This window comes from Helianthus annuus, chromosome 2, assembly GCF_002127325.2.
Source record: "Helianthus annuus cultivar XRQ/B chromosome 2, HanXRQr2.0-SUNRISE, whole genome shotgun sequence".
NCBI classification, from domain to species: Eukaryota; Viridiplantae; Streptophyta; class Magnoliopsida; order Asterales; family Asteraceae; genus Helianthus; species Helianthus annuus.
In genome coordinates, this window is record NC_035434.2 from 169,159,073 (window position 1) to 169,175,348 (window position 16,276).

General features: G+C 36.9%; 1 protein-coding gene across 2 annotated transcripts; it reads right to left on the minus strand.

Moving 5' to 3' along the window:
* Positions 1 to 6,347: 6,347 nt before the first annotated feature.
* On the minus strand, positions 6,348 to 9,508 carry LOC110927116 (AP2-like ethylene-responsive transcription factor PLT2). Of its 2 annotated transcripts, XM_035985641.1 has the most exons (10): positions 9,420 to 9,508; positions 9,138 to 9,307; positions 8,636 to 9,044; positions 8,448 to 8,530; positions 8,317 to 8,325; positions 8,121 to 8,209; positions 7,936 to 8,009; positions 7,768 to 7,818; positions 7,597 to 7,673; positions 6,348 to 7,273 (listed from the first exon to the last, which is right to left on the minus strand). In XM_035985641.1, exons 2-10 carry the CDS (start codon positions 9,253 to 9,255, stop codon positions 6,528 to 6,530), a joined length of 1,656 nt encoding a protein of 551 aa, XP_035841534.1. In that variant the 5' UTR covers positions 9,256 to 9,307; positions 9,420 to 9,508; the 3' UTR covers positions 6,348 to 6,527. The 2 variants fall into 2 exon arrangements, with proteins under 2 accessions (XP_035841534.1, XP_022026411.1); XM_022170719.2 differs by lacking the exon at positions 9,420 to 9,508 and having other exon boundaries at positions 6,528 to 7,273; positions 8,636 to 9,041; positions 9,138 to 9,255.
* Between the last annotated feature and the right edge of the window lie 6,768 nt (positions 9,509 to 16,276).

Sequence of the window (16,276 nt, forward strand, 5' to 3'; positions counted from 1 at the left end):
ATACCGAGGCATTTCTTCCTCATCAGGCATCTTGGTATAGTTGTTCATCAAAGGGGGCGGACATTTGTTATACCCTATGCCTTTCTGATTTCCTTTTAGTTGTTGAACATCGATGATGTGATCAAGCACAAATTTGGAGTTAGAATAACTGTCCAATTTCTGTTTGATCGCATCATGTTCGCATTGGGCAATGGCTAATTGCTTTTTAGTTTCTTCCACAATGTTAATATATTCATTTATACTCACTTGCTTGTGGTAAACTACTTTGTTAACCTCGGATACATTTTTCTTTAAAGTTTCTATTACAGATTTAAATTCTTTTTCATTCCGGGTTAAAGCCATGTTTGCCTCTTTGCATTTCGATAGTTCAATAACCAAATTCTGGTTATGACTATGAAGCTTTTCTGATTCAAGCTTCATCTCTGCACATGAGTTACAAATACTAGGGGCAGGAGATTCAGAATTTACCTGACTAGTAGAGGCTGAACCATTTGCCATAAAGGCAGTTTGAAAAGAAAAAGCTCCATCTTCAGAAAATAACTTTTCCATTTCCGTTGATGTAGCAGCAGCCTTCCTAATCAGAATTGATTTCTGACATTTAAGCTCGTCAGCTTCATTCAGTAGCTCCTGTATATCATCATCTCCTTCTTCATTCACATCAGGCTCTGAGTGATTATCCCCAGAAACAGAGCCTTCTTCATCCGAACTTCCAGAATAACCAGAACTGTCATCGCTCCCAGAAGATTCTTCTTTATGAACCTGCTCGATGACTTTAGCATACAAAGCAGTTCCACTTCCCTGATCACCATCCCCAAACTGGACTGACCAGTCGCATCCCTCATCAGCTTGAACAGCCAAAGCCCGATTGTGATTGGTAGTTCCAGGCTGTCCCTGATTGTTATTCACTGCCACCATCCTCCGTTCACGGTTTTCTTGTTGGGCATTCACATTCGTCTGGTTTCTGAAAGGGTTGTGATTGCCGTGTTTTGTTGGTCGAGTGCACTCACGTTTAAAGTGCCCTTTCTCGCCACAATTAAAGCACGTGACGGCATTAATATCAAACCCATACTTCGTGTTTTTCTTTCCTTCCAACGAAGTTCTTCCAGTTCGAGCCATAAAATCTTTTGCCCTTCTGACCGCACTAGCAAAAGCCCATTTAATATCCATCAACTCCATTTCTTCCTTGTCGATCTGATCATAATCTTCATTGGTCATGTTGATGTTTCCAAGCTGACCTGCTACCAAACCACAGTAAGCACTGACCATGGTGTTGATAATTTCCATATGTTCCTTAGCAACTTCAATGCTAAGGTGTGAAAGATTTGAGTTGTCGACTCGGATCGTGTGATGATTTTGGGGTTGAGGTTGAGGATTGCTTGTATAGTGAGCTTGCTGTTGTTGTTGTTGAGGTTGTGGTTGTGGCTGTGTTGGAACAGGAATGTAAGACCTCGGATCGAATTGAGGTTGTGGTGGAGCAGCTGTTGACTGAGGAAACGGAAAGGAACTTGAACTTGTATTGGACACAAATGCAGTCTGCAGCTTAGGTTGCTGTTGCTGAGCTGCAGCGGAACTTGCCAAAGCATCGAATCCTGGAAGATACATTTCTGTATTCTGAGGAGCTGGAGCACGCCTTGCTTTCCTAATTTCTTCATCATTTTTATGTTCCAGCTTCTGAATGAACTCATAGATGTTAATCGTTTCTAGAGCTTTAGTATGCTTCAACAGCTCAATAAACGAACTCCATTTTGGGGGTAGGGCGTCAGCAAACCTATTCACCATGTCTGGTTGAGTAGCGACAACTCCATAAGCACACATTTCACTAATCAAATGATAGAAACGTGTGATCATATCATTCAGAGTCTCGTTTTCCAAAAACTGAAAGGATTCAAACTCTTTCTTCAACAAATCATGCCGAGATTTTCGAGCAGCTGCATTGCCTTCTCCTCTAGCCACTAAGGCATCCCACAATGCTTTCGTGGTCTTGCAATATGAAAACTGATGGTAGATGTCTTTGTTGAGTGCTTGAGTAAGTGTGGCAAAGGCCCTTTTCTCCAATTCATAAGCCTTCTTGTCATTTTCAAGCATGTTGGCGTAACCTTCTGAAGTGGATGCTCTACTTTCAAGACTTTCATTGAATGCATTGACAAAACACATCCAAAGGTCGGTGCTTTGTCCTTGAACATATGTGTGAAAGCGGCCTTTCCATGACGGAAAGTCGTTCATGTGGTTCAGCTTTGGTGGACGATTGTTACTGCCTGTTTCACTCTCACTAATCAGAAGATTCTGAAGACTTTGACTTTGATTGGATACCAAAGCCCATTGACATGAACTTATTGACTGTTGTTGTTTAGGTATGGCACTCGTCATATATTCAGCCATCGACATCTGTTTCAGATCTGGTTGTGGATCCGTACTCCAATCCCAAGGGCTAGTACAACTCATTTTGATCAAATATAAATACCAAACCTACACACCACAAACTGTTAAGTGCAAAAACAGATATGAATCGAAAGATACAACCTGTTCGAAAGATCAATACTTGTTCGAATGATCAACAAGGTTCGAAAGATCCTTGTTGAGTTTCGAACAAAGACTTCGAAGGATTGACTTCGAAAGATTGACTATACGAAGGGTCCTTATCTTTCGAAGGATGATTTCGAAAGATTCTCCTTATGTTTCGAACACAGGCCTCGAAAGATGACAATTGTTCGAAGAATCAACAGTGTTCGAAGGATCACTGTTGATGGCTCGAACAATAACCTCGAAAGATAACCTTGAAAGATTCACCCAACACGAAGGATCCTTATCTTTCGTAATGAACAGTAACTCGAAGGATGTATCTATCGAAAAGATTCCTTGACTCGAAGGATAACACACTGACTTCGAAAGATGTTCGAAGGATGGTTATCTTTCGAATCTCCTTGATCGAAGGATGATCCTTCGAGCTCGAAAGTTATCTTTCGACGGTCTGACACACTGACAAAAGTACGACAGGTTGGTGAAAAGTTGATGTGGTTGGTGAGCCAACTTTCGGCAGAAAGGTATGTGCAGACACGACTTTTCACCAACTTTTTTGACTTTCAAAAAGTTTTCCCAAAATGGCAACCTTATCAACAAGATCTGGTCACCGGAAACACACCGGAGATATGGCCGGAAAATTCAAAGTCACTTAAAAACAAGTTTTCAAGTTACCCAACCCAACCTTGAACACTCCCGAAGGTTTAGAAGCCGTTTTTCAGTTTAGAAAAGCAAGAAAAACCACCAAAACAGGTGCTAAACCTAGTGTCCAAACACACCAAGAACTCGAACAACCCGGTTTTAAACAAGGTAAAGAGCGAGGCTCTGATACCACTTGTAGGTCCCTTTTCTCGGAGGATCGAGAACAAACCTAAACCTTGTTATACTAACCCACTAGCAAGTGCGGAATCCAAGCTAGTAGGCAAACCGGGATGAAGCAAGTAGAGAAACAAACACACAAGAGTTCACCGATTAACACCACTGTATTAATACGTATGAAGGTTCCGGTTACAAGCACAATGTTTACAAATCTAACTTGCAAACTCTCACTATGTGTGTGTGTGTTTCGGACAGAATGCTCTCAGCTCTCTATCTCTTGTCTGTGTGCATCTATCTTTCACACTACACTGCATGGGTATATATATACCCAGCACAGGTTGTCTATCCCGAAGGATCCGATAGATGGTCCGAAGGATCATCTATCGAGGACAAGCCATTCGAAGGATGAGCAGGGACCTCGAAGGATGATCCTTCGAGGTCTAACAGTCGAACCATATCTATCGACCATCTCGAAGGATCAATAGTATCCTTCGAGTCTATCCTTCGAGGCTGTCCTTCGAGACAGACTAACATATCTTAATGTTAACTGTTGGCCAAGTCAAACTAGGAGGATAGTTGACTTGGTCAACTTACAGACTACCAAAGACATCGTTTATATATAGACCGAATACAGACAAAGTACAGACACAAGTGCATCAACACACATCCATGCATGAAACAATGTTCCACATCCATGCATGAAAGACAACGAAGTATTGTAGGTCATAAAGAATCTGCATGCATGTCCAAGAAAGTTGGAGCTTAGCTATTATGCATGTTGACGAAAAATAGAATGTTTCGTGAGCTTGTTCTTGTTAGGAAACTTTAAATGCAAGTATTGAAGAAAAAGATGATCATCCAGATCATAAGCTAAAGATACAGTCAAGGAGTATTACTAAAAAGGTGCCTACATGATATCTTGATAAGAAGAAAAGTAAGATACATCTTAAATTAAGCATCAGGAAAAGATCAAGACAAAGAAGACAATCAGACAGACCTTTCTGATGAAGTCTGATGATAAATCTTGTATTTATCATCAAAATCTGGTAAAGTCTGATAACCAGAAATCTGATGATCAAGTTTATCGGAATTCTGGTAAGCCAGTCACCAGAAATTCTGGTAGACCCACTTGTCTTAGAGATAAGCCCTGACACAAACCCAAAAAGGAGCAAGTTGGTAATAACCGATCCAATGAATATGCCAAAAAGTCCCTTTGTGCAGAGCAAGTAGTGAATAAACAAATGTTTATTCAGATCTGAACTCTCTATAAATAGAGATGTCAAACCCGGAGGTTAAATGAGTTGTGCTTAGCATTCAATACACACACTACAAACTTCATTGCCTTTCACTTAGAATTCTTTGAGTATTCATTTTGTAATATCCAATAACTTTGTTTTTACAAAGTCATTTGATACACTTGAAAAATTCTGTAAGGTGTTTCTTGAAAGTTTGATTTCTCGTTCCGCACTATATTTTCCTATTTGTTGAAATCATTTGCCATATTAAGTCTTTGGGTATCTCTATCTGGGATCAACAGTTCTTCGTCAAATATGGATCACGAAAATCTCAAGTACTTCGTGGGCCTTATCTTGTTTAGTGGCCCAGATACATATTTCGTGAAGTTTGCAGGGGTTTTGGATATAAAACTAACTTGCAGAACATAGTTCAATAGAGCCGGTAGGAGCTTAGAGAGAGAGAGAGAGAGTAGAGAGAGAGAAAGAGTTGTCGGAGTGTTTTTTTTGTATAAATCTTGTACCGAAACCCTGTCGATTTGAATACACAACTCGTTAAACGGTGAATTTTTGTATTGTGTTTACTCTCTCACTCGATTTGTGTCGTAACGGGGATTCCGCACTCGTTACGGCATCCGAAACAAGAAATCATCGTAGTCCGATGATCCGTATCGGAACCTACAATTTTATTGCTAGTTTATATTAAAAACTTAAAATGTTCAGTAATTAAGGTTTTATCTAGAACAAATAATGAATGTATTTAGGTCTACTTAGAATGTATAAATAGTAAAATTTTCAGACTGTAGATATTATATAATTGTTAGTTTTGTTATATCGATAAGGTTCATGTCGACATGATTATGCATTGATGGCTTTGTAGATTGAGAAGTTGAAGAATGTTATCAAGGAGCTCGTTGAGGAAAATGAAGTAGATAAAGAAAGGTTCAATGGAATTATAGCAAAATTGATGGCTCAAAGGGAAAAAAAATAAATTCGAGTAAGATGCTATGCTCGTTAGGATGTTCAACATTGAAGCTATGTTAACAACTTCGGTTCAAACATAGTTATAAACACTTTTAGTTTGAATTTGAATGTTTGGATTTAGATGTCATTATGAGAATCATTGGATGTTTGGTATTATATTGAAATTCCATATATGGTTGATTTGGCAAAGAAATGGCAACAAGTAAAAATAGACATGAAGGGCAAAGGTAGCCAAAATTGTGTCAATGTGGTAACAAAATAGTGATAAAAAGCGGCAGAAAAACGTTGACAAAAAGTGATAGCAAAACCGTAGCAAAAAATAAAATAAAACGGTAGCAAATAGTTGACAATAGGGGCATTGCTATGTGCGGTTTTTCTACCAAGTTTTTGGCGACAAAATGGCAATATCCACTGTTTTGCGACGGAAATTGCGCGATCACAAAAATTTAATTGTCTTGTAGTGTTAAAAGTAAGATAAGATAAGGGATCTATAATAACTAAGGATCTTAAACTAATTCAAGATTCGTAACTTGATGCTCTCCGTTTGTTTTCTTCGATTTTGTGTCTATATATCATAATCGAAGTCTACAACGGTTTAATATCTAGATGAAATAGCATAGGATGTTAAAATAATAAAATGCTTTGTATTATGATGTTAATAATCTTTTATATATGTATGTGTATGCAAGACAAATACACGTGAACTTATATTACAAATCAAATATATATAAATAATTGCACGTAAGTTGTTCATGTTTTACCTTTGAAACATAAAATTTTCATTGAGACATAATCTATGGTTATAATTTCCGTGGTGCAATAATAAATGATGCTACTAAAAACCAAAATTTGGATCGGTACACCCTCTTGAACATTCATTAAAGTTAAAACCATTACAAAACAAGAAAAATAAAAACTGTTATTATCAGAATATTCAACTTTTTGCTTGTCCTTCGATCTTTCTGATCACGTTAATTAGTCATTCCACATTGTGAAAACGCTTGGGTTTGATTCTTGAACCGATGAATCACCAGACCAGCCAGCATAGTTGTTCTCTGTTGGCAAATTATCATAATCAACCTTAACCATGGCTAGCTCCTCGGCGGTATTCCCTGACTGACCAAGAAAATTACCTAAATACCCTCCGCCGCTATAGCTCCCACTCGAGCTACCACCGTTGTTGTTAGTACCATCCATCAAAGAAGATGAAGATCCACCCATGTTCATCAACCCATGAAGCAAAACCGGGTTGTTTTGAAGATAACTATTGTAGAACTGCGGTGTTTGACTTGAAGATTGGTGAGAGCCATGCATGTTATAAGGGTGATGATGATGGGATTGTAGGTAACTTTGGTGAAACTGAGGGTCTTGAGTGGAATAGTGAGAGATTTCAGGGTTATGTAAAGTTAGCAAAGGTTGTGGTGCTTGTGTCTCAAATGGTTGTTGTAAAAGAGGGTAGGCTTGTAACACACCACCCGCGTTGGCCGAGGTTCCAAAAGGAAAACCCGAGCCAAGAGCGATCATTTCTTCGCGCTTTCTTGATGACTCAATTGCTTGAGCCTCTTTTAAGCGTTTCGCCGCTCCTCCACCGATGGGTAGAGTGTTGCTTTCAAGTATACTTTTAACATCATAACGGTTCATGTCAAAATTTGTAACGGCGCTTAGTCCTCGAAATTTTATAGCTGCTATGTCATACGCTTCAGCCGCTTCTTCCTCAGTGCCTGCATGAGTTTTCTAGTTAATTATATGCACTCATAAAAGAAACATAATTAATAGCAACATAAATACAAGATCTTAAATATGTACACATTGTTTTGGAATATGAAAGAAATAAATGCAATAAAACAATGAGCGTGTAATGGGGGCCAAAACCCAAAATTTGAATAGTGTTTTTATGAAGTTAATAAAAGCTAGTGTTATGGTAATCCACATGGTAAACTAGAGACTTTGTAGGTGCATGCATATACATAGGTTTTTGAGAAGAATTTAATTAAGATAGATGAATGAACACAAGATCTGATTATTGATGAAACATGGTACATACTGAAAGTTCCCAAGTAGAGATCTTTGTTGCCTGCAACTCTTCCTATTCTTGCTTGCCATCTTCCATGCTGATGATGTCTGATCATGAGATTTAACAGCTTGTATAAGACTATGAAAGAGAGAGAAATTATAATACAGAGAGAGAAGAAGGTCTTGATTAGGGTTTTGGTACCTGGTTACACCTCGATACATCGATGCACCACGTGAAAATCCACTACTCTTCCTGTAACAAAACAACCGATGATTAACTAAAACTAAAAACGACTACATGACCAGTGACGGACCTAGGATTTTTTTCCATACGTGTTGGCTGACAGTAAAAAGTAAATAGGTTGCTAACCTTCTAATAGATGCTACAAATTCTTGTCTAGTCATGTGTTTCATGTCTTCAATTTCCTTTTCATAGTTAGTAATCTGTAATAAACACAAGAAAAAACTCCATTATCGCGATTCGCTTAAGATATAAAAACATTACCTGCATGTACAAAAAAATTTAAAATAATTGATGGCAAGAAGTATATATACCGGAAAGTTGGTGGTAGTAGAAGTTCCCCAATACTTGAGTGCAGCCATATCATAAGCCCTAGCTGCTTTCTCTTCTTTGTCATATCCACCTAGCCACCAAAATTGGTAAAAAAATGAGATCATTTCCACTTTGAATAGAAGATCATGATATTGATGAAAGATAACTCGACACTACGATGTAAATAATCAAACTTACCTAGATAAACTGCGCCAAGAGAAATGCCGAACAGCGGTATTGCAAAGAACAAACACAAAAAAAGTTAGTAAATAAAAGAAATAATAAACCCTAGGGAAAAATAAGTTACAAAAATTGATAAAATTGTGTACCCTGACGTCCTTTTCTTGATTGCCCTTCTCTTCTACAACTATTATCCCATAAATGAGCTTCATATCTTCCTGTCCATCTATGCCTGCAATTTAATAATTCAAATAGGATAAAAAAATGTTAATAAAGTTCTTAAAAATCTGTGTTAATAATGTAATAAATATCTAGAAATATAATAATAATAACCGACCTAGTTACACCACGATAGATTGAGGTTCTTTGACCAAAAGTATCCAAAGTCCTTCTAGGGTTAGCTTCAACAACACTTGTAGTAGTATTGGTATTATCATTGCTAGTGTTATCAGTACCGGTGCTTGTTTCACAAGTCGAACGCTTTCCACTACCCATAGACAATGTCAAAGACTGCAAAGTGCTTGAATTTTCTGGAAGTTCATAGCTTGTAGGTGTGGCAGATAAAGTGTTTTGAACTTGTGGCAACAAACTGCTGTTTGTGAACAGATAATCTGTGTCATTACCTGTTTGCATATCATTGTATGTCACAAGTTCTGAAGAGTTTTCTGACTTGCTCACACCCAAAAAATCAGCAACTTTAGGGACTTGATCATTGCTACCTTGTGCCCCAATCAAGTTCCATTCTGCTACAACATTTTTGTTAAAAAATATTACATAAACATAAACATAAACATAAACAAATAGTTAACAAAGATATATATGTATATATATTATTCTACCTTGGTTAGAGAAAGGGGTGTCTATGTTTTCATGAACAAGACCTAAAGAAAAATTGTGAGGTGGTAAAGATGAATGAGTTGGAGAAAGAGGAAATGAAAGCCAGTTGTTTGAATTCATCTTGTCTTCTTTGCACTTGAGAAGCTAATAATATGTTAACACCTGAAGAAATCTAACAAAGCATAAAAGCAAGTGATAATTAGCTTGTGAATGAAAGCACAAGAGGTAAAGAATTAACACAGTAGCTATGGAAAGGGTGAATGGTATAAATATATATATATTACCCTAAAGCAGTAGTAGTTAAGAGAGAATTTCAGGGTGAGGAGATGGTTTTTAAAAAAGATTGAAGAGAAGAGGAAAAGGAAAGAATTTATTAGAAAGATGAGAGTATTTAATAAATACTCCTTTATCTTTCTATTCTCTCTTTCTCTCTCTTTTGATTCATAGAAGCCCTTCTGCAATGTTCATTTTAAGTAGTCTGACTGACTCCAGCATCTTACACACAAATTGTTTTATATGATATAGTACATTTTTTTTAATATTTAATTGCATTATTAGTTCTAGTATGCAATTTAATAATGTGTTTTATAAGAAGGGTAACAAGGCACGAGTGCCTTTATTATACTTTTATTATACTAAGTAGTTTCAACTTAGACAATTCCTCTTGCAAATAAAATTATTAAAAAAAATAATAAAAATAAGAACTTTTGTTATAGGCTGACAAAGCTACTCCTTCGTTAAACTGAGATTGTCTTTAGCAGCGAAAATGAATGTTACAATGCTAGTATTCACATTGTTAGTACGTTTATCCGTTACTGAGTCGTATATAGATTATTAAAATTTAAATTGCATGATAATGACATGCTATGGGATATGTTTATACACTCAAAACTCAACATAAATTTTATAAAAAATTAATTGGTATTGTTGAAAGTAAAGAGAAGATATTTACGATAAAAGATCAAATTCACTTGAAAATAAATTTATGATAAATTCTTTGGATATCTTTTCTCACCTCTCTCACACTCTATTCTAATCCAACTTGAGTTGTATTGGAACTCACTAAACACCTCGTACTTGCAAAAAATTGACACCCCAAAGTCCAGCATTCCCACACTATCTAAATCATCTTATTGGACTATATGTATGTGTATACAAGTTTATAAAATAATAGGATTAATAAATCAGCTGCTAGTAATCTAGGAAATTCTTTATTAATCAAATCTAAATACAAAATTAAGATTAATAGGTGTTGGTATATTATAAATGGAAGAGGATGTTGATCCCCGTGCAGTGTTGCAGGTGTTCTAAATTTAAGAATAGTTATGATCGAGTAGCAGAAGTAATTGAGTAAAATCTACGATATTTAGTTCCACCAAAAGATTTAAAATGAAGATGCAAAAGATTTGTTTTATGGATTGAAAATAAAATTAAAATTAATTAAAAGAGGAGAGAGAGAGGATTGAGAAAACCAAGTAGAAATCTGTTGACCAGGTAATTGGGAAACGCACTCGTCAAAAAAGTAAATTAAGAAACAACAAAAAATAATAACTTTGTTGGGTTACAGTAATTAGTTCCTACTAAGCCTCTTTAATATAATTTAATTCTTTTTAATTTTCTGCCTTCTGTCTTCCACTTACTGGTTTGATCGGTCAAAGTAAATTCTTTTGAGTTTTGACAGTCTTTTGTTTTTTTCTTTTTATTGCATATATATTCAGCGTATGTAACAAAATTATTTGTTTTAACAAGTTATAAAATGAATTTTTAAGATATATGATGTTTTTAACAATATTGATAAGTAGCTTCAATACGAATTTTTTTTTTTCAAAAACCATATATACACATAAGTACATATGAGGCTGACACCAAAGACTGAAAAGGGCACATTACACATCAAAGTACTTTCAGCGATAGATATATCCGTCAATAATTTCTCAATGAGACGATAGTGAAGGCAGACGATTCATCAATAAATTTTCGGTGAAAATCTATATATAAAAAAACTAAGTGTAGGTTTAGACTTCACCAACGTATTAATAGACCGAAAAAAATACTATATGCATCTTCATAACTTTAGGACGAGAAAAAAAAATTATATAGTTTGTTCATCATAGTTGTTTACAAAATTTTTGTTAATATTTTTATTTTTATATAAATTAAGTTAACACATTTTGGGCACTATTACAAAGTGGTCAAAGATTTCAGCTTCTATTAATTACTACTTATGATCGATATTGTCAAGCTAGCTAGCTCGTACCCTCTTATTAATATATATTCTTGCCATTCAAAATAAATTTATAAGTAGTTCGAATTAAATTGAACGACAATACCAACTTGATAAAGTTATAAATAATGTTTTATTATTGGTATTTAGATTATAGAAAAAAAAATTGATTTAAAGAGCACAATCCAAATTTAGGTTTGATCACTGAGCTAGGCCAAGCAGGCTATCTCTAGCTAGCCTATATCTTGTTGGCAGTTGCATTACCCAACAAAGACTGCCTAAAACATGTGAATATCGAATTCCACTATACGGGATCAAGCAGCCGATGTTTAATTGTTTCTTCAACTTATAGGTTCCTAAAATAAACAAATCCTGTAGCCCATAAAACATTATCATTTTGATCAAAGACAAACCTAAATTCACACCACTCATGACTAATCGTTTTGATTCCTGTTCTATTCATTTGTTTGATACATAGGGATGATATACTCGGTAGTTATAGTAGTACGTTAGCTTATGGTTAAACTTTGTTGAGCAAACTTACCTCATTGTGTACATTTCTAGCTTTTAGATATATCACAATATACACAGCATAATTATATTTCATCTCTGTATCTTAGTTCTCATTATGGTATCAGAGCCGTAGATCTCCTTTTACGTAACTCAATACATGATCCAGTTAAATATGAAACTAAAACAATACTTACTTGATCATGCTGCTCAATCGAAGGTTTTAATCCCACTGGTTTTTTTATTAGCTAGTTAGAGCAATAAAAAAAATACTAGTTCAGTTGATGAAGCACGCAGTCATCAATTTGGAGAAATGTTTGTTAGCTATGACCATACAGAAGATCGATTTTCATTTTACTTGGGATATGATTTTGGTTCGGTCTTTTAGGCCACAAGGCATCCATACTTCCCATTCCATAACTCTCTCACAACCAATTTAATTAAGGGTGTGCATATTCACACACATTGATGCCTATTTACACACTCAAGTGAGACCCTTACATACGTAACGTACATGTATGTACGTGTCGTGTGTGGTTTATTTCTGTGACCATACCAAAAATGGGACCTCTCTATACGCCACGTACAGGCCTGGACACAGCGTATAGGGTTTATGTCTTTGAAAGGGGTGAAACCTAGTATAGTCTCAAATCAATCACATATACGCCACATACAGGCATGTACGAGGCTTCTACATGTCATGTATAGGCATGTACGTGGCATATATAACTATCTAGTTTGACTTTGATCAGATGTTGTATGGGCTCGTGATAAAGGTATACGCCAGGTACAGGTTTGTAGGAGGCGTATACATGTGAATTTGGTTTCTTCAAATAGTGGCATGCAGATGCTCCTTCATAAGGTTTTTCTTACCTGGTTGTCAAATAATCATGATGCTAAAATGTCATCAGTCTGGGACGGGAACTATTTTTTTGAGCAATATTCCAACGACTCCTGGGGCGTGCTTGAAACCGAGGAAAATTATGGCGTTCCAAATTCTAACAAGGAGGAGGACATGGATGCGTTTGACGTTCATGTTGATCAAATGAAACCGTTGCTAGACTTGAACGAGTCTCTGCCTCTCTCTCCTGATGAACCCTATTATCCAACACAATAAGGGTATCCGGATTACGGATATAGTTGCCAATCTTTTTATGTGCAACAAGACTATTTGGGTGGATACGAAGGATACAGTGGTGACCAACCGTATTATGATACCAACCGCCTAACTCGAGCAACACTTACGAAAGTAACTAATGACTGTCCTTAGGGTCAATCAAAAACCTAAATAAGCTATGTAGATATTGTAAGTAGGGATCGTATCCACGGGGAATTTGTGCTTAATGTTTAAGGTTTTAACTATCATCTAATCCATTCTAAATTCGGGGGTTTTAATGATTGTTTGAAAGACCAACGAAATTGTTGAGAAAAGTCTTATCAATAAGAGAAAAAGTAACCTCCACCCGGAATCCCAATCACCCGTTGTTAACACAAACACCTTGTTGATGCAGATTTTGTGTCCGATGCTTGTCGACTAGATTAGTTTTATTTTACGCTGAATTTGTAATAGTTAGTGAAACGGTCTATCGAACGTGTATAGACCCGCTCATTTGAAGTGGTCAAACGAGAGGGTTATTCGGTTGACCGTGTGTGTTTGCAAGACAAGGGGTGTGACTATAAATAGAAAACCCTTGCCATTTGCAACACAAGGAAGTTAGAGGAGGTTTGAGACCTCACCGGGAGAGATCACCACTTGGTCTCTCCCCGGATGTATACTCCCTTGGTATTAGTTCGGTTGTCTTGTAACCGGGCCCATTTGTAATGTTCTAGTACCGATTAATACAAAGAAGTTTGTTTATGCATCTCTAATCCCTCCCGTCTTGAACCGATCTCACAAGAATCACGGTTTCGGTCCCGAAACACGGTCCTACAATTGGTATCAGAGCCATGGTGCCCGATTTAGTAAATCTAACCGTTTACTAAGTCACATGTGCTCTAGATCTGTGATTTTTGTGCTTTTTGTTCAAGATGTAAAAATGGTGAAAATCAAGAAAAACCCAGATCTGACCCGAATGGATAGGTCTGACCTTACACAAAATGCATCAGAGGGTTATGTATTATGTTTTACACCATGTCTTTCAAGTTTTCATCATCAAATGTGTGATTTTCGTCAAATCTGGAAAATTAACAGTGGCTGTGTTCTTGATGTTCTTGGCGGCTTCATACCCCGAAAGATGAAAAAGGTGCTCGAAAGATGAGTCTTTGGGTTGAAGGATCCAGATCTGGATCGAAAGATACCAGATATTTGTGGGATCCAGATCTGATATGTTCGAAAGATAGCAACTGATATGCTCGAAAGATATGTTCGAAAGATATGCCATATCCTTCAACTGATATGTTCGAAAGATATGTTCGAAAGATATGCCATATCCTTCGTTCTTGGCACGAGACAGATTTCGAAGGATCATCCTCAGATTTCGAAGGATCATAGAGATCAGACAGATTTCGAAGGATCATCCTCACCCTCAACAACTTCGAAGGATCATCCTCAGATTTCGAAGGATCATAGAGATCAGACAGATTTCGAAGGATCATCCTCACCCTCAACAACTTCGAAGGATCATCCTCAGATTTCGAAGGATCATAGAGATCAGACAGATTTCAAAGGATCGAAAGATATATCCTTCGTTCTTGGCACGAAACAGTTTTCGAAGGATCATCCTTCGGTTGATCAGATCTTTCGAAGGTCTTATGATATATCCTTCGTTATGAGATCAGACAAATTGTTGGGGTTGCTCATTTAATTCACTTTGAGTCGGGTCGGGTGTTCGCGAAGATTATTTGACCGGGCTTCCAAATCTCAACATCAAATTCGTACGAATTTGGGAGCGCGCGGGATGATGCGGCATGATGAAAACAAGAGATGATGAAAACTTGATTTTTGAAAAATGTGGGGTAGTCACGGTTACCGATGAAAATGTCAAAAATGGTGACGTGACTACTATGGGCCAAAAACAAAAACGGTATGTTCACTTCCGCACGTCAATATTTATGATTGTTATCGGTTATTCGTAAATGTTCGAAAGCATTTTGTTTATTGTCATATTCTCGCATTTGAAAACGAACGTATGAACCTGGAATGTCAATACCGGTCCTAACGAGTTCACAAAGTCTTTGGAGGGATACAAGTCGGATCCTACGGGTTACTAGGCGAAATTTCTTTATCAACTAGAATATGCAACGAAGAAATCTTTTTGTTTATTGTCATATTCTCGCATTTGGTAACGAATGAATGAACCTAGAATGTCAATACCGGTCCTAACGAGTTCACAAATTCTTTGGAGGGATACAAGTCGGATCCTACGGGGTACCAGGGGACGTTCTTATTCAACTAGAATATGCAAAGAAGAAAATCATTTTCGTGATTTTTCAAACAACCGAGAACATTCAATGAAGATTGATGACAGTTCCGCTCAGTGGAGGGAATTGGTGAACATTTGAAGATAAATTCTACTCAGTGGAGAGAATTTGTTATGTGAAATTGACGACAGTTTCTTTGAAGTGGAAAGAATCTGTTAAGGTTTAGAGATTTTACCAAAGAAATGGGGGGATAAAAATTTTCATATGTTGAATTTCTTCGGTAAATTTCTAAACGCAATCACGGGTGGTAGAGTTTGTGATTTTCTGGTGATACAAACGGTTCTGCGTGGAATGTTTTGCACAGACACATATTTGAGGATTTTAATTAATTCTCCAGCCAGCGTGAAGAGTTTTGCACAGAAACATACAGGTATCTAAAGTCGACAGTAGTTTCAAAGCGTTGTTTACTGAAGACCAGGGGGAATCTTTATGAAAGTTGATAGTTCAAGGCTGAAGACCTGCAGGATTCGGTTTTGGGTTTGATGTTTCTTTGGGATTTTACAGGGATCTGGGGGTAACTCAATTCGTTGAGTTTGCAAACGATGTACTTGGTCAAGCTGACTTCCTGAGTACTGATGCTGAAGATCCGTAGTGCATTACGTGGTCAACTTCACAAAGGCGAGACAATGAGATCTAGATGTAGTTCAACTAAGCGTGCTGTTTGGTTGAGCTTGCAAGGGATACACTTGGTCTAGCTGACTTTCCTGAGTGTTGATGCTGAAGATTAAAGTGCATTACTTGGTCGATTCCACAAAGACGGTTTACAGAAGACAGTTCACCAGAAATCTCTATCAATGTAGTATGCTTGAAGATCAAGACTTGATGCAGTTTTTTTAAAGAATGGAACCCTTATCAAATGCCGGTTGGAGTATTGGAAGATCAGCGGAAGATCGGTCAATTGAGCCTTTTGAGGAAATTGCACAACACCCAACACGGATACGCGTACTTTGAGGGGGAAATATTATACAAGGAGCATCAAGATACTAC

Bases quoted from the DNA above. Each gene is read 5' to 3' on its own strand.
- LOC110927116 (XM_035985641.1), bottom strand. From the start codon at position 9,255: ATGAATTCAAACAACTGGCTTTCATTTCCTCTTTCTCCAACTCATTCA. The intron at 8,531-8,635 runs GTCGGTTATTAT...ATTAAATTGCAG, and splicing joins ATCTATCGTGGTGTAACTAG to GCATAGATGGACAGGAAGAT. The intron at 7,274-7,596 runs GTATGTACCATG...AAACTCATGCAG, and splicing joins TCTCTACTTGGGAACTTTCA to GCACTGAGGAAGAAGCGGCT.